Source organism: Panicum virgatum, chromosome 9K (genome assembly GCF_016808335.1).
Source record: "Panicum virgatum strain AP13 chromosome 9K, P.virgatum_v5, whole genome shotgun sequence".
NCBI classification, from domain to species: domain Eukaryota; kingdom Viridiplantae; phylum Streptophyta; class Magnoliopsida; order Poales; family Poaceae; genus Panicum; species Panicum virgatum.
Window position 1 is genome coordinate 3,780,526 of NC_053144.1, and position 22,736 is coordinate 3,803,261.

Here is a 22,736-nt window from a genome sequence, read left to right on the forward strand (position 1 = left end):
TGTTTCATTTCCTTGGCATAAACTCCGTAGTCAAATACTACAAGCTTTTGTGTACTCAACAGTTAGAAGTGAAACTGTTGCTAAATTCTACTTAGAAAAAATTCAAGTCTACACCTTGGGCTGCGATTCAGCCTCGTGTCAGTCTCGCAAACAACCTTACTATCCAGGTGATGTGTTCTATTATTGCAAATTGAGCTTCTGCTCCTGTTGTTAACGCTACTTGTAAGATATACCTGCTCTTTCCCTATATTCTGACACAGGTTTGATCTGCAATGCAACAAATATTTTTTTTCAAAAAAAAATCAGTTACATATTTAGCTTCTGAAACGAACTTTTCCTTTCCTTGAATGTTGAGACACATTACCCTGAATCTCGTATGTTATGATGATAGTACAATAACTTCTTATTGCAGTGAAAATTTAGCTATACAAATTACTGCTGCAACTCTTAGCTGCAGGAGTCAGCAGCTAAATAGATGAATGAGGCATTTTATTTTCAAAAATTATGAATGCAGGCATTTAGGCTCCACTCTATCCTCATCTCCCACGTCGTTGCCATCCTGGGGCTGGTCCTCTACGTGGGCGCGGCAAAGCCGCGCTAGTGTTTCTAGTTAAATCTACTTGCGGAACTGGAATGGCGAAGAATTCCACGGCAGTGACAACGGCTAACGACAGTTACTGGATCATGACAGCGGACAATGTGATCTGCTCATCAGGTTTCGTTTTCTCAAGGTTCCCTTGAGCAAATGGCAACGGGCATCGAGACCAGTTTGTTCCAGACTTCGATCCAGCGTTCCAATTGGTCTGCGTCATTCCTCGTACTTTTCTTTCAAAAGGTAGGTATGGCTTGATGAAGCGTACCCACATAGGTAGAGACTAAATGTGATACAAATATTAGTCTCAGTAGACAGATAACGCATTTATTCAACAGATGATTCAGTCACCCTACAAACCTCCGAGGAGGCGGACACTCGATACAAATGATAATAAATAATAAACAGCTACGGTGATACACCAAAGCACGATCCAGACGGTCTCCAGCTCGTGCTCATAGTAATACGCTAGCAGAAGCATCTTGCAGAGGACCAACACCACAGGCAGGGTTGGGCGCGGACGCAACCTCTACTCAACGTCTTCAACAACGAAGTCCGGATCTTCTTCTGAAGAAAAAAATCACAAATATATATCGGGTGAGTACAAAAGTACTCAACAAGTCCAACCCCATCCACGGAGGGGTAACACAGATATGCACAGGATAAATCAAGGATCATGCTGATGTTTATTTGCAGTAAAGTTAGATTTTACACATGTATGGGTTTATTTTTGAAAAGAGTTTTCTTAAAGCAATTCTTTACTTGAACATATATTGAGTGGGGTTGATCCTACCCAAAGGATCCAAGTTTTAATGCTACCGGACTCCCCATCCGCAGTAGCCCACGGCACAACTGCCGGATACTTTTCCAAAACACTCACGCCAACCCAACCAATCCCAGAAGAAGTGCTAGTTGTGTGACCAAACCGTAACTCGCCCAATACCGTGGGCACGGCTATTCGAATACGTTTTAAACTCTGCAGAGGTGTGCAACTTTACCCACAAGTGGGGTACCACAGCACGACACAGCACGATCACCTTAGTGTCGGTGCAGATCCCAACCAATCCATTACTCACCTTAGCTAGGCCTAACTAGCCAACACGGACTCCACCAAGGGGCCATTGACCTATGTCGTGGTGTGACAAACCACAACCGGGTGGCGGAAGACACCCGTCTAAGGCCAGAGGGTGTGTACTCGGGGGTTAGCTAGTCATAGTTCGATCTCGCTCAAAAACACGATGAACACACGAAGATTTAGAGTGGTTCGGGCCGCCGGAGCGTAATACCCTACGTCCACTGTGTGATGTATTGCTTGGGTTTGGAAGAGCTTGGAGCTGAGTTCAGCGAGCGTCTGGGGTGCTCTGGAGAGCTTGTGTCCCACCTCCCTCTCGTGTACAGTGGGCGCTTCCCTTTTATATCTCAAGGGAGGCGCGTACATGGTCGTTGGTCCCCGACAGGTGGGCCCAACAATATAGTATAAACTAAGTACTGTTCATACATTAAGTGTCGCAGGGGAAGGAGATCTTCCTCCTGGATTTCCTTGCCTACTCCCGGAATCCTCCGTCCGGCGTGTCCAGGTGCTGTCTTGTCGAAACAGCGCCGGGCGTAGCCTGCCACGTAGCTGGACGGCTGTGTAGCTTGCCGCGTAGGTGGCATGATGGAAAAGTGTCGTGCCGTCGTATCCAATTAATGTGGCAGACGAGCTCTGTGTGGGTGCGGCGCAGGCAGCTGCACTGTGTACCTTGGTAATATGCGGTCCACAGTGAGGCCTGAAAAAGGTTGCCCCGCGTGCAGCGGGTGCAAAGCACGCCTCAACCATCCGCATTAAATGCGGTAGGTGGGCGAGTCTTCCAGTGGAAGACTCGTGCCCGTGTCCCGCACCTGCGGGACACGTGGAGTCTCCGGACCTCCCTGGCGGTATGCGGGCTCTATGCGCATGGGAGGTCTGGGCAAGCGCGGGGAGGTCTCGTACCCCTATGGGGGGTCCGGGCCCCCGGCCATTGGTTCGGAGCTCCCCCTCCTCTTGGGACATGTGGCGTCACCGGACCCGTCCCAGAGCAGGGAGCAGGTCCGGGGCCATTGGCCTGGTGGGGTAGGAGCCTGACCCGTGGGGCCCGGCAGCTCCACCCCTTATGGCGTTAGTTACAGATGACTATGTGAGTCCTGCCTTGTTGCAATAGAAGTGGGTATCCCTGGTACAGGGTACCGACAAACTATCACTGAGGTTTAGCCGGGGCATAAGTCACCACGACCTTATCCCTTCTCCTTGATCATCCGTTGCTCTCAGCTCTCCTGATGGCTATCAGACTAACTAGTGGGGTTTATGCTAAGCCGTTGCCACATACAACAGTTGAGTGGTTTGCACGATAGTTGAGTTAGGCAAGATGACACATCAACTCGGTCCTTAATTGTGACAAGATGGATATCTTCCAATCTTCTTGCTCAACCACAAAGGTACGAGCCCCCAATATGACAATTCACACAGAAATGCCATTCGTCCATCCTATCTTAACATTCTATTCTTTTATAACCCAACTTTCCTTTTCTCAATACTCACATATTTTCTCTTTTATAAAATATGTTGTAACCATTTTTGAGTGTAATAAAACGAGTACCGGGTCCTAAGCGGCGCTCTAGCAGCGATTAACATCCAAATAGAATAAATCATAATTAGACATTAATTTAGGTGGTCAAGGAATGATTATAACAAATCAAGGGGTGGCTATCCAACCATGTTTTTAGCAGTCAAAACATATGCAATTTTGTAAAACAGGCCAATATGTTGTGTTTATAAAACTGGGTCGAAATATGCAATCAAAGGATGAGATTGAACTTGCCATCTTCGAATCCTTCCGGGAGTTCCTGCTCGCGGTACGGTTCTTCAGGCTCCAGCTCGCGGTACTGCTCAGCGAACTCCTCGACGGGTTATCTCTCGTTCACACCAGTATCTATGGCGCACACAAACAAACACACAATAAGAAAACAAAAATAAAGGTTTTATCGTCGAGCTCGAATCTGAGAAAATTAAGATATGGAGATAAGAATAATATTTTCAGGTGATTTTCTAATGGCACGGCCAAAACTATATTAGAAATGGCGTGGTCGAATTTGGAGGCAATTGGAAGATCTTTGGCGCATGAAATGACAGGTTAACGAGAGGTTTAGAGGTTAAATAAGGATTTGAGGGCCTATTTGTAAATGGTTTTGAGAGTGAAAGGGCTTGATTAGAATTTTGGGAAATATTCGGGCTACTCTGGAAATGGGCAGGGACCTATTCATAATTGTTTTCATATAGTGGAAGGGTTGGTTTCAAAAAATAATAAAAGGGAGGGCTTCTTTGGCAAAAGGAATAGAGAGACGGGGGTTCTTAAAAGAAAAGGAAGAAGGGGAGGGGGCTTTGGGCAAAAGTGCCCTTCTTCTTCTACCCCACGACACATGAACAGGGGAGGGGGAACAGGGGCGCCGGCGGCCCTGATTCCGGCGACCTGGGGCACGGAGGCGGCTAGGAGGGAGGGGAAAAGGGAGAGGAGAGCGAGGGGGTCCGATTCCCGTCCTCACCTCGGGCTGGGATGGAGCGAGGAGGTGTGGCTTTGAGGGCCGGCGGGAGGCGGGCAGAGGCGCTCTGGGCGGCGGCGCAGCGGCGCTGGGGAGGGGGCGCTGTGGTGGGCGAGTTCGTGGAGGTGGGGAGCTGCGCGGAGGGGCCCTTTTATAGACCAGCGAGGGCGGGGAGGAGGGGCCCGCGGTGGTGGCCGGCCGGCGAGTCGGCGAGGTGGCTTTAATGGCGCTCGGCCGCTTGCGAGCGTCGCGGAGCGGCACAGGCGTCGAGGGCGTTGGCGTGCAGGGGTGGGTGGTGGCGCGTAGTGGGGGAGGCGGCGCCCAGGGAGGTGGCTCCGTGCGTGGTCGGCCCTGCTCCTCGGGCGAGCGCGAGAACTCTCGCTGCTGCCACGACGGGGCGTGCGCGCGACGAGGCGGCCAGGGGCACGGCACGCACAGAGGATGGACGGCGCAAGCGGCTGACGGTGGCGCTGTGCCGGACGACGGGTGGCGCGGCGAGCATCCGGGGTGCGCGTGATGCGCGTGGGTGAACAAGGGGGCCTGTGCGTGAGCAGGGAGCAGGGGCGCGCGTGGATAGGGAGAAGGGGGAATGAAAGAGAAGAAAGGAGAAGGAGTGAGAAAAGAAAAGGATAAAAAGAAAAAAAAAAGAAAAAGGAGAAGAAAGGTAAAAGAAAAGAGGGATGAGAGAGAGCGGCGGTCGGCGGGATTCGCGGCGACGGTCGACCACGCGCGGCGGTGACCGAGGGGTCGATCGAGCACGCGCGGCGGTCGGGTGACACGCAGCGCAACACACGGGACGAGGAAAAGAAAGAGAAGGGACGGCGATTAATTCGGTGTTGGACGGCGAAACGCCAGGAAGGATTTTGAGAGATTAGGAGCTCGGACAAGATTCTGAAATGATTCGAGTTCAGCGACAAAAAAGTTTTGAAAATTATTTTTAGCGAGTGATTTATCTTGGCGAATTTTTAGAATGTTACACTTGATATGGGAAAAATACAAAATTTGGGTAAATCTTCGACCTACTTACACGAATGATAAGAGCCTTTCGCAAAAAAAAAAAAGGAAAAAACGAATGACAAAAAGGGAGGAAAACATGACGATATGTGTGAAGCTTTTGGATCCCTAGCTCCCTACTGCTCTTCCGTCCTTAATTGTAAAATATTTTTTGTTCTAAGTTAAAATAGTCTAAATGTGACCAAATTTACAGAGGAGATATAAGATCTAACACATAATAAATAAATTATAAAAATATTATATTCCTTATTTGGCACTCAGGGTGTTGAATAATTTATTTAGCACACTGACCACCCATTGAAACTGGTGTGAGCCATGGATCAACTCCGAAACCGGAAAAACGTAACCCCGAAACCGGAAAATTCTTCTTCAAACCAGAAAAAGCTAGCATCTATCCCGCAACTGGAAAATTAGGAGGTTCAAACCGAAAATTGATCTGCGTGACTGGAAAATTTAAAAATCATAACTGGAAATTAGATTTTGATTCTTCAGATTAGTACATCTGTGAATATCTGCAAGCATGATCTTGTACCAATGAAATATATGTGGAGTATTTATGAATGGATTTGTCATCACTGTGTAAACAAAACATGTTTTCTAATCTCAAACCAAAAGTAATGAGCTTTTACTATTTTCGATTCAATTATATTCTGGCTACAAATGTGCCTTTTTTCCAGTTTCCACGACATTTTCCTGTCACGAGATGAAAGCATCAAGTATTTCCTGTCACGACAAAATTTCTGGTCACGGCTCGCCTTTTCCTGTCACAATTCATTATTGTTTCCTGTTGGTCGCTGGAACCAGTCATTGATTTCTGGTCAGGGACTCGAGTTCCGGTTACGAAATGTTTTCCGGCCACGTCTCAACAGTTTGCTGCAAGGGTCTCACGTTAGGAATATTTTCCGGCTATGAAATCAATTTTCCGGTCACGGATAAAATTTCCGGTTGTGGACAGATTCTTGCACACCAGTGGAATAAGAGCCATGGGGGGAAGGGGCCGGCGCGTTGAATAGTTATTTAGCGCGTAGGGTGTTAAATAGCGTCCCCCATAAAAATATATTTCATATTAAATTTAATTATTCTTATTTAATATTCAAAATATTATCACTCTTTTTTTCAAACTTAGAACAGTTCGACTTAGAACAAACTAAAATATTCTTTATTTTAGGACGGAGGAAGTATGTGTAGTAAGTCACACCTCGACGAATCATCCAGACTTTATTCCTGTGTTAGTGTTTTTTTTATTATGTCATGTAGACTTTGGCCATGTTTGGATACTCTAACTAAGTTAGAAGTTAGAGTTAGTATCTAACTCATGAGTATTTATGAACTAACTCTAATCAAAGAGGTGTTTGGATAGAAGGGTTAGATTGACAATAAATAAACATTTCCAATCATTTGGCCTCTTTCTAGCAAGAGAGAGAGGAGAGAAAAGGTAGGCCCCATTTAATCTAACCCCAATAAGCACTCTTTGGAGGAATAGTTTTTTTTTTAGTGAGTTAGATGCATTTAACTAACTCTAACCCTCATGTTTGGATATTTTAGGGTTAGATGGGCTCCAAAAAGTCAACTATAACTCTAACCCTGGTATCCAAACAGGGCCATTGGCTTCATGGATAGCTTCAACCTTAAAGTTAGTCAAAAAAAAAAGTATTTGGCATAGCTTCGTGTGAAGTTGCTCGTGAAGCTATGACAAACGAAACCTTACACTTAATTAGCCGGTGCACGCGCCTTGTGAAGCGCTCCCTCAGTTGGGGGCATGCTGCCCGATAAAGAAAACCAAGTAGGCGGAGGAAGTAGAGTAGAGTTTATCCTATGTTCATTTCCAGCAAATTTTGTCAGCTCGGTCATCCACTACCTGCACGTCTCTCGTCAAGTCCCACACGAGAAGATAATCCAAGACCTAGATGGTTAGTGTCCCTGAGATATCTCTTATCCAGGGAAGCTGTACATTTCTGTTATTCCTTGCAACTCTAAATTCGTACATTGCAGCCTCCTATAAGAGCAAGTATAATAAAGTCAGCGAGACAGGCAAAATACAAGAACACATAAGTTCCATCCTACATGGAAGAAAGAAAAAGCTGGAGAAAGAAGACAACGGGCGACTCGCTCGTCGCCGACCGGAAGCGAGCGTACGCACTATTCGGCAGCTCAAGCCTCTCCTCCGCCTCCACGTTGCTACTAAATTTTGCAGAACATTGATTGCTACATGGGGTCCGCCACCACCACTCCGTGCTTGCGTGTGACCTTGCGTTCTCTCAGCTAGCACCCGGCGTTTCTATTACTCTTGCTTTAATAATGTGTTTAGTTGGTGAAAAAGTTTGAGTTTGAGTAGTATTGCACATTTTGTTGTTATTTGGTAATTAATGTCCAATAATGAGTTAATTAGATTTAAAAAATTTATCTCGTTCTAATCAGTTAAATTGTATAATTAATTATTTTTAACTACATTTAATGTTCCATGTATATGTTCAAAGATTCGATGTGACAGGTACTGTAGAATTTTTTTTGGAAATTAAATAAGGCCTCAAAGGGCAAGCACTAGCTACATTTAATTAGACTGCAGCTTCCCACCAGCTGGCTCGTCCAGTCCTTGTTCAACGACGCATCTTAAATACAATGTACAAAGGGCAGCAGATCAGCACTTTCAAAATAATATCATGTGAATATTGCAACAGAAATTGAGGTAAAATAATTAAATTAACGAGGCATCACAGCTATATCACTAATACATTGTACATATCAGATTATAGCTAATATAGGACCAACAATACAACAAATTCTAGAGGAAATAAATGGATACGTTACCTTAGCGTTTAGCTCCAAAAAAAAAGTTTATGCAGTATCCGTCACATCCAATTTTCAAACATGTATGGAGCATTAAATGTAGTTAAAAAAATAACTAATTACACAGTCTAACTCATTCATACGAGATGAATCTAATGACGTTAATTAATTTATAATTGGATATTAATTGTCAAATAACAACGAAACGTGCTACAGTATCTAAAAACAAACTTTTTCGCCAACTAAACACCCAGTATTGGAAGCAAGGAGAGCAAAGAGAACCAGTCACAAGCTGTGCATCGGGCAAGCTTCAGGGGAGGGACGTATAGAGATCTCATCCAAGGCCTGGATGGGAACACGACGGCTTCAGATCGGGGAGGAGGCGGCCAGACGTGGGACGTGGAGGTCGGCCTGGGTCGGATGCAGTCGGGGGTGGGAGGGAGGGCCTGGCCACCTAGGTCGGGAATGGAGGGCGAGGACGCGAGGCTTGGGGGTGGCGGCGCTGGTGGGTGGCAGCGAGCAGCTCTCGAGTCTCGCCGCCAGGAGCGGTGGCGACCTGAGCGGCGAGCGATGGGCCTCAAGGTGGCGGCGACTTGGACCGGCGAGCGGCGGGCCTCCAGGTGGCGGCGCCCTGGTGCGGTGAGCGGCGGCGCCCTGGATGGCGCCTTGGAGAACTGCCTCCGCGTCGTAGGGGAACTGCACGAGCCGCGAGCTCCGCGGCCGCGCAGGCGGGGCCGCCGAGCTCCCCGCGGGGGCAAGGGGGAGAGATTTGGTGGAGAGAAAGGACCAAATCGGAGAAGATAATGAACGCAGAGGGTTTTGTGCAAATATTTGTAGTGCAGCTCCACATGTCATGCCACATCAGCATCAAAAGCACACATGGTGTGTTTGGAACCTCAGACGAGCGACTTAATAAGACCCAAATGCACGATTTAAGAGTTTAAAGATATAGGTGAAACTTCAAGATAAGTTTGATTGATAACCTGAAGTACAATTTACTCCTTAGAAGAATATGAAAAATTGATTGAATTTTCTAGACGAGTGGTATTTTGATCATTTTAGAATAAAACAAATTGATTCATCAACTTTCATGGCTTGTCAATGGTGACCGTTAAATGAAACCGAGGTAAGAACCTTGTTGCAACGTTTCATAAAAAAAAGTACCTTGTTGCAACGACTTAATGATACATTAAGTTAAAAGGCAATGTAAGATACAACCAGATAAATGAAAACTGAGTACCTTATTGCAACGAGTTAATTATACATTAAAAGGCAACAGCACAACCTAAATATCAGATAGTCGTTATTATTGGCGAGTCCAAGACTACTGTTGACGTGATAATTCAAAAGAAGACCGAAGCATTAGCCAATAGCACGACATGCAGGAGGCATGGGCATCATCCGCCACCTGCCAAACAATCAAGTCATGAATTACACTGGTCGATGATGGTTGCCAAACAAGCAAGTCGTGAATTACACTGATTGATGATTGTTTCTAAGAGCACCCCTAAATGCATAGTCATCAATCTGATCTAGCATATGCTTCTCAATGTTCTGCTACATCATTCAACCATTCTGTGTACTATTAGTTGATCTAGTAATCTCAACATTGAAATGCTTCTCTTAGCTAATGCTAGTAACTGGGATAGTAAAAAAGAGTTATATAGGCAATTAAAACATTGGCATAATATTCGACACCTCTAAGAAACTCAAGAGAATCTGCACCACACACATTGGCTCACCTGACAAATTCATTTAGAGCATTTTTTTTAGTTCAGAACAAAATTCATCTAAACCGACATTAGATGAACCATTCTGAGAAAAAAGGTTTTGCAAACTTAGCACAGCACTTTCTTCATTCAACATCATTTAACGATGCCATGTTTTTGAGCATTTAGCATATCCACCATAATTAGAAGTAATTAAGGCCAGGTATTAAGCAATTCAAGCCCTGAACCAGATGTGTCATCCACTTTCAAGAATACCAGGAAAAACTCTTCCAGATTTATTTTGCTATTTGACATGGTAACACATCGAATAGTCAGTGTTATTTGTTCTTTGCGGAAAATATCTGGAGTGCAATCTAAGGAGCAAGAAAGTTGTACCCAGATAAGAGGTATCAAAACTTGTCCCAAATTTCAGCCATTGCTTAAGCTATACCCTCCATCACGCTCAAATCATCATTAGCAACGGTATCAGTTTTTCTTTATGTATCTTCCCCTATCAGGATCGATTTTTTTTTAAAAAAAACTCAATACCAGCATTGCAACATAAAATCTCCAGGGATAAAGGTTTGTCTAGTCACTAAAGCATAGTATGCTACTAGGTAGTTTGGGTGCAAACCTGAATCTTTGTGCGCAGAACCTTTGTAATCCCTATATTGGATCACATGTATCTCACAGCAAATGCTAGGATTGCAAAAGATGTCATCTGACATCACCAATACTATGACAAAAGTGTTGGATCAGTAACTACAAAAGGCTCACATGTAGGCCCCACTCACATGGCATGTAAACTGGGCTGTATGACAACTGAGCAAATGCTCAATTTCTAATAGCATTTCTCGAATGAAGTTGAGTGAGTGGAAAAACAGAGGTACATGGATGAAGGTATGTGCACAATAGGGTCCATGCTTAACTTAACAATTAATCAAGACTACTATTTTAACCAAGGAAGATCACACCCAGCCTGCTTTTAAAATACAACTTGGGACACAAACATTCACCCAAAGAGCAATCAAATAAAGCTTAAACCCAAGATATCACACAAGATGTTAAATAAAATGAAAAATGTCTAAATTTGCATATGTTGAGGCATTCATAGACCTTGCTACAAACCTAGGAGACTATATCATAGAAACAGGAAAATTATTAGTTCGGCAAATATTCCATCAGATAAACTGGGAAAACAAGCCTATAGTGGTGATTGGTGAAACTATCTGAAATTGGCTCCATTGTGCATCAGCAGTAATTCAATTTTGCTATCATGAGGAATTAATTACCTTTGCTTGCAACACATGTTGGTTTTCTGGTTGATCTTATCTGACTTGATGCTTTTTACCGAAAAGTGGATAGGGAATCATCTCCCCTGGCTTGATGTTACTTGCTGAAGGATTGGCAGGGACTACAGACAGATCACAATGATCACCTGGAGGATTGTAACGGCACTCGTACGAATGCAGCAGCTTCTTATGCATGTTGAATGTGATCATCCAGTCCTGACAACGATAGTGCTTATCCTCCGCCAGAATGAAGTGGAAAAGACGAACATCTTTGGCGCTCACCATTGGGCACAGCGGTGCTGACCGAGGAAGCGGTGAGTCCCGGAAGTTTGGGAGCGTCCAGAGCTCATCGTTCACCTGGAGGACAGCAACCTTCATCCACTCCGCTGGCATCTTTATCTTATTGAGAACCCAGGTGGTGACTGTGAACCTGGTCTTCAGTCTTCGGGTTTCAAAGCGGCCATTGTCGACATCGACAAACTTGACGAGGCCCTTGCATATGCCAACAGTGCGGTTTACCTCTGGGAATGTGCATCGTTGATCAACGATATCCTTCCAGATTTCGATCTCCGGCAGGCGGATGAAGCAGAGCTCAGGGCAGTCAGCAGCGACATCGCAATGCAGTATGCCGCGGTGGAGGTCGACCCAGTACATCACCGATCCGTCGGCGGCCAACACTTTGTCCGTGAACCACTCGAAGGGCTTGAGAGCATCGCCGTCGTAGGGCATGGCGAGCGGCTTGTGCTCGCACAGGTCGGTGGCAGACGAGTAGCGGAAGAGGTAGGGCAGTTCCAGCATCGGGAGGCCCTTGACGTCCACAGAGCGGCCTTCAGCGAGCGCCGCCCGATCAAGGCCTTCAAAGGTACGAATTAGCTGCAGTTCCGCGACGACGAATTCGTCGCCGAGGGAGATGATGCCAGCGGGGCGCGATAGAATGCGATCGCAGGGAATGCGACGGAGCCATGGGCGCGCGGGATCGGCCCTGTAGACGAACCAGTCAACCTCGCAGTAGAAGGGACCGTCGCAAGGGATGGCCATATGGATGAGGAGGAGGTCGCCGTGGGCCGCCACGACGTTGGGAACCTTGACCGGCCGCTCGTCGGTGCGCATGCGCACATAGGACATCGCAGGGGGGCAGGCGAGGCAGGCGGAGAGGCGGATCTCCAGGCCGTTGCTCGTGGTGGAGGTGGCCGCCGCGGTGGCGGCGGGGTCGTCTTCTCCTGATGCCTTGATGCGGGGATCGAATAGCAACCCCGACCGGTGGCCCACGACCGGCGGCGGGCCGCCGCGCATCTCCGTAGGCGGCGGCATGGAAGGAGATCTAGGGATTTGGGGGAATAGGATGGGGTTTTGCTTCGAAGGGAAAGGGCACCCGCAAACACGAAGTCGAGGCCTCGAGGGCAAGGCCGCAAGGGAAAGTATGTGGGAGCGGCGGAGGCTGATCCTGAATTTTTTTTGTTTATATTTATTTAATGAAAAAATGCTCGAGTCGGTGTCGTACGCGCCACCGCCATGGAAACCCATCGGATTCCGGATTTTGGTCCGCCCACGGAGCTTAAAATGGGCCTACAAACATTTTGGTAGGCCCAATATGGCCCAGGCGTGTTCGTGTAAGTGGAGCGCGTTCGGCGTGGCGGGTTACGCGACGTAAGTGGAAAGTTTTTTTCTACAAGTTCGTGGCCGTGTAGTACATCCTGTAAAAAAAAATTTCAGTGCATTACAAATACCACTCATTGAATCCAATTCAAATACTAACAATCTAGAATGCTTAATTCAAAATATAGTTGACATCCAAACTGATGAAGCGAGTTTGGAACCAAAATCAAAGAGTCATTCATGTATAATATATATTTCAAGACTTTCAAGACTCCATCAGTGAGACAGTAAAATCTTCCAACCTAGTCTCTATCAAGATTATGTGCGATGCAAGTAATTACGATGTCAGTGCAGTGCTGGATCAGTGCAGAAATAAGCAATATTATACTATACTCTATGCCAGTAAGATATTGGCCGGACCCCGGCTCAACTATGCAACAACGGAGAAGGAACTTGTGGCAGTGATATTTGCCATTGATAAGATCAGATTCTACTTGATTGGTGCCAAAGTGATAATATACACGGATCACACTACATTGAAGTACCTCTTAATCAAGAACAATGCTAAGTCATAACTCATCCGTTGGATTATGCTTCTACAAGAATTTGATCTGAAAATCAAAGATAAGAAAGGAGCAGACAATTGAGTGTCTCATCATCTCCCAAGGATGCAAGTTAGAGGATTGGATTTGAAAGATGATACTCATTTGAAGGTCACTTCATCCAGTCCATGGTATGCAAATTTGGTGAATTTCATGGTGACTGGATATATGCCTCCAGGAGAAGACAAAAAGAAGTTGATACCTCAGCAAATTTCATATTTAGGATGACAAATATCTATTCAAAGTCTGTGCAGATGGTTACTCCTCTGCTGCATCCCTCTATGTCAGACCAACATGATTATTGAGTGTTGTCACTCCTCACCCTATGGAGGACATTGCGGCGCATTCCGAACCCATCCTAAAAATTGGCATAGTAGATTCTTCTGGCCAAACATGTATGGAGATGCCAAAGAATTTGCGCGGTGATGCTCAAGATGTCAGAAGCATAAGGATACCAATTTCCGAGATGCTATGCCACAAAAGAGCGATCTCCGAATGGAAATATACGACGTACGTATGGGGAGTCGACTTCATGGGTCACTTCCCTATGTCAGGACAGTGTGAGTATATCTTGGTGGCAGTGGACTACGTGTCCAAATGGGTTGAGCACTTTTCCGCGTTGCGGCCGACTCAAGAGCTCAAAGAGAATGTTTCAGGAAATCATATTTCCTCGCTTTGGAGTTCCAACAGTCGTGATCAGTGATAGAGGCTCACACTTCATTGATAAGACATTCGAAAAGTGTCTCAGTGAGTTGGGAGTAGACCACTGGGTTGCCACATTATACCATCCCCAAACAAGTGGTCAAGCAGAAACGTCAAACAAGTGGATCAAAAATATTATGCAGAAAAACAATGAATGTCATGGGGAAGGGATGGAATAGCAAGTTACCCGAGGTACTATGAGCATACCGAACAGCCTTCAAGACACCGATAAGAATGGCATCGTACCAGTTGATCTATGGTAAAACTTGTTATCTTCCTGTAGAACTTGAGTTTAAATCCCTTTTGGCAATTAAGAGGTGGAGCATGGATCTCCAATAAACTGGAGTCAAAAGATAAATTCAACTAGCTGAATTCAACAAAGAGCGGACGAAAAGATGGTATGATAAGCGTATCAAGATCAAGAAATTTAAAATGTGAGATAAGATATTACTCTTTAATTCTCACATCCGTTTGTTCGGTCATGGTAAATTTAGAAGCAAGTGAGAAGAGTCTTACCTAATGCAAGTCTAGAATAAGACGAAAATATGCAGAAAATGCCACAAAAATGCATTAAAGATCCTATCCGACATCTCACTTACACCCCAGGGCCCACTGGTTTAGACAGGTTCAGGCCGTCTTGAGGCGTAATACCTTACGTCCTGTGTGTTGTGAGAGTTTATTACTTGTGATCGGGAGCCCCCCTTACATGTGCTAGTCCGTTTCTATTTATAGCCAATCGGAGGTCTGCAGAATATTCCTCCGCTAGTGTGAACACCTGCCCCAAATGGGCCGGGGGCGTCCTGCAGTTATTGTTCTAAATCCCATCGAGCGATGAGATAGCTTGTCGGGCCTACCCTGCTGATCCCAGGGCGAGCCCTGAGTCGTCCCGGGATGACCCGAGGTTGTTCTCTGCCCTCCTACCGTGGGGACCTCCGCCGGGGGTGCCCTGAGTCAACCCCGGACGAGGACCCGAGCTGTCCTGGGATGATCCTGATATGACGTGAAGTGACAGGCCCCCCGCCATCGTCCATTGCCAACTGATTTGACGCGACTTTGAGGTTCATCCCCCAAGCCGGCTTCCCCGCTGTCTGCTAACACAGCTCCTCCGTAATTATGATATTTTTACGAGGAAGCCGCGCTCTTCTCGGGCCTCACACCTGGGCGGCACACAACAAGAAATATGGTGATTTATGACGAAAATTTTATGACAATTTAAACAAGCGTCACAATTGCACACAATCCACGACAATTTTTAGATTTTCGTCATGAATTTGAAGGTATGGGCCCTAGGCCCAAAATTTTATGACTTTTTAAACAAGCGTCACAATTGCACACAATCCATGACAATTTTTAGATTTTCGTCATGAATTTGAAGGTATGGGCCCTGTTCCAAGTGTCCGATTTTCAACCCCCGGCCCTTTCCCAGTTCGCCCTCGACCCGCGCGTCGCGCCCGACCGCGCACGCGTGCCCAACGCCGCGCGTGGCCGACCGGGCGCCGCGATCGCGGCGCGAATCTCTCCATCTCCCTCTCCTTTTTCTCTCTATCCCCTCCTTTTCTTTTTCTTTTTCTTTTTTCATTTTTCATTTTCTTTTATTTTTTTCTTTTCTTTTCCTCTCTCCTTCCTTCTCTCTCTTCCATCTTCCCTCTGCCACGCACGCACCGGCCCGACCCTCCTCGCCTCCCGCGCGCGCTCGCCCTCGACCCGGCCGCTCGGCCGCACGCACGCCGCCCGGCCCGGCCCCCGACCTCGCCCCCACGCTACAGAACAGCGTGCCGCCGACCACACGCGTGCGGTACGCGCCCGCCGGCCGGCCCCCGAACGCCGCTCGGCCACCGCCTGCCCCCGCGCGCCTCCTCTGGCCGCGCACCCCGACCCGCCTATCACGCCCACGCGTGCGCACGCACGCGCACGCCGCGCCGCGGCGCCCCGAGCCATGCGCGCGCCCACGCCACGCCACAGCCGCCTGGCCGCGCTCGCCCTGCGCCCCACGTGCCCCACCACACCGCTCGCCGCTGCCCGCTGAGCCGACGACGCGTCACGTCGCCTGGCCGCATCACCGCGCCAACCGCCGGGCCGCGCGCACGCCGCACGCCGCCGTCCGCGTCGCGCCAACGCTTGGGCCGCTGCCAAGCACGCCGAGCCACACCCACGCACAGCGAGCTCGCCCTGTGCCGCGGCCTCGCCGCTCGCACCACTCCGCGACGCGCGAGACCGGCCGAGCGCCATTAATGGCCGCCCGCGGACCTCGCTAAGCCGGCCACCCACCCCCGCACCGCTCCACCGACCTGCTCGGGCTATAAAATCCCCCCCCCCCCCCCCGCGTCGCCCTTCGCCACCACGAGCGACCACCGCCGCCATAGCCCTTCTCTGCTCCCCTAGCGCCACCACCGGAGCCACCTAGCGCCGCCGCCGCCTGCTCCTGCTGCCCCGCTTCCTCGCCGTGCCCCAGGCCAAGGTGGGCGGCAGAATTGAATCCCCGCACCCTGCTGCCCCTTTCCCCCTCCACTCCGGCCGCCGCCGCGCCCCAGGCCGCGGGCCCATGGCCGCCGGCGCCCCTGATTCCCCCTCCCCTATTCTGCGTCGGGAGGAAGGGGATGAGTGGTCGTTTTGCCTTTAGGCCCCCCCTCTCCTCCCATTTTATTAAAGAACCCCCACCCTCTTAAGCCCTTTTGCAATTTAAACCTTCCTTTTGTTATATTCCCAAACGAACCCTTTTCAATATAAACATAATTCTAATTGAGCCCCTGACATCTTCGGAGTAACCCGGTTATTTTCTAAAAATACAAACCAAGCCCCTGCCTTCTCAAATATAATTACAAACAAGTCCCTGAACCCTTATTTAACCCCCTAAACCATCCTATAACCTATCATTTCATGCGACAAACGACCTCGGATCTACCTAAAACTTTACCACGCCTCTCATAACATAGTTTTGACCATGCCATTAGGAAACCACCCAAAGATATTACTTTGAACTCCATATGTTAATTATTTCCGATTCGAGCTCAACGATAAAACTTTTATTTCTTTTTCTTGATTGTGTGTATGTTTGTGTGTGTCATAGACCACGGTGTGAATGAAGAAGAGCCCGTTGACGAGCAGTACTACGAGCCAGCGAACGAGGACCAGTTCCGCGACCCCGGGCCCGAAGGATAGTGCTTCGACCAGGACCTCCCCGAAGGCTTCGAAGACAGCAAGTTCAATCTCGCCCTTTGATGCATGCTTTTGTCCTAGTTTTTATAAACACCACCCATTGAACTGTTTTACAAACTTGCATATGTTTTGCTTGCTAAAAACACGGTTGGATAGCCACCCATTGATTTGTTATGATCATTCCTTGACCACCTAGATTAATGTCTGATTTTATTTGGACGTTAATCGCTACTAGAACGCTTAGGATCTTATACACAATACAACTTGTTTTATAAAGAAAATGTGTGAGTGTATGGGAAGGCATAAAAGTGGATTTTCGAAAGATGAGTCTAGACGGGATGGATGGCATTTCGGTATGATTTGCCATTTGGTGTGCTCGTGCCGGTGTGGCAGGGCAAGGAAAGGAGATATCCATCTTGTCACAACTAAGGACCGAGTTGGTGTGTCATCTCACCTAACTCCACTATCGTGCAAACCACTCGACCGTTGTATGGGCAACGGCTTAGCATAAACCCCACTAGTTAGTCTGATAGCCATCAGGAGAGCTGAGAGCAACGGGTGATCAAGGAGAAGGGATAAGCCCCGTGTGACTTATGCCCCGGTTAATACCTCTGTGATAGGTCAATGACCCCTTGGTGCATCCCGTGATGGCTAGTTAGGTCTAGCTAAGGTGGGTAATGGCTTTGTTGGGATCTGCACCGACACTAGGGTGATCGAGTTGCGGTACCCCGCTTGTGGGTAAAGTTGCACACCTCTGCAGAGTTAAGAATCTATTCGAATAGCCGTGCCCACGTGTGACACCCCGGCCCAGGGCTTAATAGGATTAATAGGATACTCATACCAACAAGTTGCAACTTCTTTTCCGGAAGCCGGTCTCCAAAGAACTCCGAGGTTAAGCGTGATTGGCCCGGAGAAATTTGGGGATGGGTGACCGACCGGGAAGTTCTTCCCGGGTGCGCACGAGTGAGGACAAAGTGTGCAGAAAAGACTGGTGTTGGTCTGTGAGGACAGTCTGTGTCCTAGAAAGCAGCCAGATGTAAGCGGGCCCAGCCTCGGGGAGGCGGGACGTTACACCACGGTACTGGGCGGGTTACGGTGTGGTCACATAACTAGTGTTTACTTTGGGATGGGTTGGCGTGAGTTGTTTCGGAAATGTGTCCGGCAGTTGTGCCGTGTGCTACGGCGAATGAGGAGTCCGGTAGCAGCTTAAAACCTGGATCCAGTGTGGATCAACCCTTTGTGTTACTCGGTATAAGAAAACTGGTTTTGAAAATCCTTTCTTTCAAATGAACCCTTGCATGAAATGTTGCTTTGCGCAAAAGTAAACCTAACCTTATTCTTGAATTACCCTGTGCATGATACTCTGTTTATTCCCCCTCCGTGGGTGTGGTTGGACTTGCTGAGTACGTTTGTACTCACCCCATTTTTAATTTTTACAGAAGAAGACCCAGACTTCGTTCCGGACGACGTCGAGTAGGGTACCGTCCTGCACCCAGCCTTGCCTGTGGATTAGGCTCACCCGCAGGAGATACCACATGGTGCAATACTCTGATGACCCCCTTTTTATATTTAATATCATTGCGTGTGTGTGGATTGTAATCCTCGCGATAGTGGCACTTCTCTGCTCACTATCGCGTAGAGTTGTACGGTAATGAACCATCTGATGTAATAAATGTGTCATCAGCCTCCTGGGACTGATGTTTGTAACACATTTAAGTCTTCTCTTATGAGGGGACGCTTCAGGCCCCCCGCCATCGTCCATTGCCAACTGATGGGACGCGACTTTGAGGTTCGTCCCCCAAGCCGACTTCCCTGCTGTCTGCTAACACGGCTCCTCCGTAATTATGATATTTTTATGAGGAAGCCGCGCTCTTCTCGGGCCCCACACCTGGGCGGCATGCAGTGCGACGTCATGAGCCCCTTGGGTTTCCTTCCAGGAGAAGGAAAGCCCCTCTCCTGAGTCCTTGCGGACGCTGCTATGTGGACCCCACCATGGCCGAAGGTCCACCAGGAACAGACGATCCGCCTTGATTTGGAGTCCGCGAATCAGAATCACGTTTTTGTCTAGGGTTATTTGTACCCCATTCCCATTACGCTGACAGGTTGGCAACGGCCGTTACGGTGGGCCAGGAGAGAGAAAGGAAGGAGGGATATGGATAGAGGATAAATTTGTAACAAGTAGGGTCTGACACGTGGGTTCTATTGCCACATTAGCAAAACCGCCGGCAAAACAGCCTTAACCTGTTCAAGGAGGTAGTTTGTTCAGTTTTGACAGTTATGGTACGCAAGATATCTGGTTTTTAAGGTTGGGGTTGACAAGTTCAAGGTAAAACAGACTTTTCTCTTAATATTAATCCGGAGGCTATATGTTTTTTTTAGGGGATCTCGGGGCTATATGTTGTTCGGTACCGCAGGACCTTTTGTGTTCGGCCCACACCGAGTGCGGACCACGAGAGAGATCGGGCTCGCGTTTGGTGAGAAGAGTCCCAGCATTTTTTTATATTTTTATATTTTTGGAAAACATTTTTTACAGAAATATATTTTCAATATCATAATTTACAGTTTTGTACCCCTATCGCCCGGCAGGGGGGCGGCAGGGGTCCTGCCGCCCGTCAGGGGGGCCGCAGGGACTTATATGTAAATTAAAAAAAATTTATTTGCGCGGAAGCCGTTGGCGGGAGCCTGCCTCCCCCCTGCCGGGCGGCAGGCCCCCTGCCGCCACTCCACTGGGCGGCAGGGGGCCTGCCGCCCGGCAGGGGGGCGGCAGGCTCTCCCATACTGTATAAAAGGTTTCTCTCCCCCCTCCCTCCTCATTTTCTTCCCTCGACATCCAGAGAGCGGGAGGGAGAGAGGAGGGGTGAGGGAGGGAGTTTTAACGGCGAAGCCCTGCCGGATTTTGGATCCTAACCGCAGGTAATAAATATTTCTCAACTTTCTCGATCTAAATTTTTTGTATGTTTAATTCTATAATTAGTGTATGCAGCAGTAATGATATTTTAGCGATTTAGGTAATATTTTTAATATAATTTAGGTAGAATTAAGATTAGTTTTTAGAAAAACCAATTAGGTTTACCAACAAATTTTGTGGTATTGATTAGTTGTTTAATACTAGAAAAAAATTCGAGAAATAGTCAGAAATTGTAGAAAATGTTAGAAAAGTATATGAAACATTCGGATAAATTGTAGAAAATGCAGAAAAATTTAGAAAATGTTAGAAAAATATATTTATAAAAATATATTGTAAAAAATTGTAGGAAATGCACGAAAATGTTAGAAAAGTTTATGAAAATTTAAGATAAATTGTAGAAAATGCAGAAAAATTTAGAAAATGTTAGAAATATATATTTATAAAAATATATTGTACAAAAATTGTAGGAAATGCACGAAAATGTTAGAAAAGTTTATGAAAATTTAAGAAAAATTGTAGAAAAATTGTAGAAAATGTAGAAAACTTATATTTTTTGTGTTAGGTATGGCCGAAGATACGCCAGCTCTACTTGACGGAGTCATAGACTCGTCGCACCGGTCCTTCCTTGTAGTGGTTCAGCGCGTGAAACTTAACGTGCTGCGTCCACGTCCACCAGCGGAGTTTATTCCTGTTGACCCACGATGGGTGCCCAGGTGATATGTTTTTAAGATTACGTTTGTTTCGTATACGTTTCGTACATAATGTACTTACCTTTGATCGTTCTATTTTTCAGGTTGAGTGGGGCTGGTCTTCTTACTATAGGTCGTCTTGCTGAGAGTGGTTCAGTACAGCTGGACAGGTCCCTACTGACGGCTCTGGTTGATAGATGGAGGCCTGAGACAAACACCTTCCACCTCCCTTGTGGGGAGATGACACCGACCCTACAGGATGTTGCGATGCTGCTGGGTCTTCCTATCAGTGGGGATGTCGTAGGGCCTCGTGTCGTCCTGCCTACGTGGTTGGACGATCTAGAAGAGCGTTTTGCAAATATTGACATCGCGATTGATGTAGAAGAGCACCAAAAAGCAACAGGCCCTGCCAATGCATGGATCCTCCAGTTCCAGGTACATACCTTGTTTTGTTACGATTAATGTTAGAGTTATGCTTTTGACAAGTGCAGTTATGGTTTTATTTTATAATTGATCTCGTACTCATAAATGTTCATCTTTTCTATGCAGCCCGACAATTTGGCACATGATGCTGATGATGATAGCGTCACTCGATCCCTTGAGGCATACCTGTTGTGGTTGTTTGGATACATAATGTTCAACAACTCACACGGGGCCTATGTGGATAGGGTGCTTGTGCCTTACGCACTGGAGATCGCAGAGACAGCTGTGGAGGAAATGCCTCAATACAGTTGGGGTGCAGCGGTACTTGCAGCCACGTACCGTGGCCTCTGCAAGGCATCGGTGCAAAATAAGCACAATGCAATTCTTACAGGATGTCCAATTCTGCTACAGCTTTGGTCGTACGAGAGGATAGCAATTGGTCGCCCGCTTGTCGACCACTCATCGTATGAGCTGGATATGTACGGTGACACCGAGGACGATAGGCCTACCATGGGGACTCTCTGGTACGCTCGTCAGGTACGGAAATGACTGCTACTCGTACTATTCTGTTGGCAATTCTGTTGCTTTGTTTTACCCTCTTTGTATTTCTTATTTGTACATATTATTATTAAATTTGTGCAGAAGAGGTGGGCCCACGTACAGTCTCGTCGGGCCTATCCTGAATTTGTGGCTGAGTTTGATCGGTTGACACCTGAAGACGTCGTGTGGGAGCCCTACTCCGAGTTGGCTATAAACACTCGTGCACCGATCGGGATATCTTCGGTTTGCTTTCAAGACCAGGCCTTTTGGATGACAACTACAGCGTTGGTGTACGACGTTTACATTGAGGCTCACTGCCCGGACAGAGTCAGGAGACAGTTCGGTCAAAGGCAGTTGTATCCTGTGCCGTCAGCATTGGATCGGGTCGAACGCCATGACCACAGGTAACAATTCATATACTATTTCAGTGACTATGCATTGTATAGTTAACTAATCATATTTGACTAAATTGTTTTCAATATTTAGTTTATCGAGGACTGGGCAACCCTTCTCCAACATATGGGTGACAAGGGTGCAGCCTTGGGTCGATGGTTGGGACCAGGCAGAGGAGAACATGGCGCTTGCGACCCCTGCACACACGGAGGCTTCGTACAGGGCGTACCTGAGCTGGTACCAGCCTCAGACTCGTTGCCGCTTGATATATGCTGACATGCAACCACAGCCGCATGTTGCGACAGCACAGGATGGGTACGCACGACATAGGGATGAGGCATTAGCTGGGGCGGTGAGTCAAAGTTATCATCGCTTTTCAAATACTTTAGATTAGAGTGTTAATGCCTTTCTTTTTCTTGCTTGCAGTTTGAAATGTGCAGGTTGATGGACTTAGATGCCAGGGCGAATTTGATGAGGATTCGAGGGGGATCTATGATGGATAGGAATGAGCAAGAGTCGGCCTGGACCCGAGTTTCACAAAGAGCCCATTCCATGCTTGAAGCCTTTGGTAGCCGGACATCGTACGATGACTCGTACGGTTCGTCTCAAGCCTCGACCTCGTTTCCTTGTGGTCCCACACATCAGCAGTCTTCCCAAGCACTTTATTGGTCTCAGCAGCATTATCCAGGTACGTGAGGATACTTACTAACTTTCTACTTTGAAGCCAATAATTAATTCTCAGTCCATACAGGTGATGCACACCCACCTTACCAACCTC

General features: G+C 47.4%; 1 protein-coding gene across 1 annotated transcript; it reads right to left on the minus strand.

The window, feature by feature from the left end:
* Positions 1–9,077: 9,077 nt before the first annotated feature.
* Positions 9,078–12,383, minus strand: LOC120649436. The gene is made up of 2 exons (XM_039926228.1): positions 10,950–12,383; positions 9,078–9,356 (listed from the first exon to the last, which is right to left on the minus strand). The coding sequence occupies exon 1, from the start codon at positions 12,258–12,260 to the stop codon at positions 10,986–10,988; it is 1,275 nt and encodes a 424-aa protein (XP_039782162.1). The 5' UTR covers positions 12,261–12,383; the 3' UTR covers positions 9,078–9,356; positions 10,950–10,985.
* Between the last annotated feature and the right edge of the window lie 10,353 nt (positions 12,384–22,736).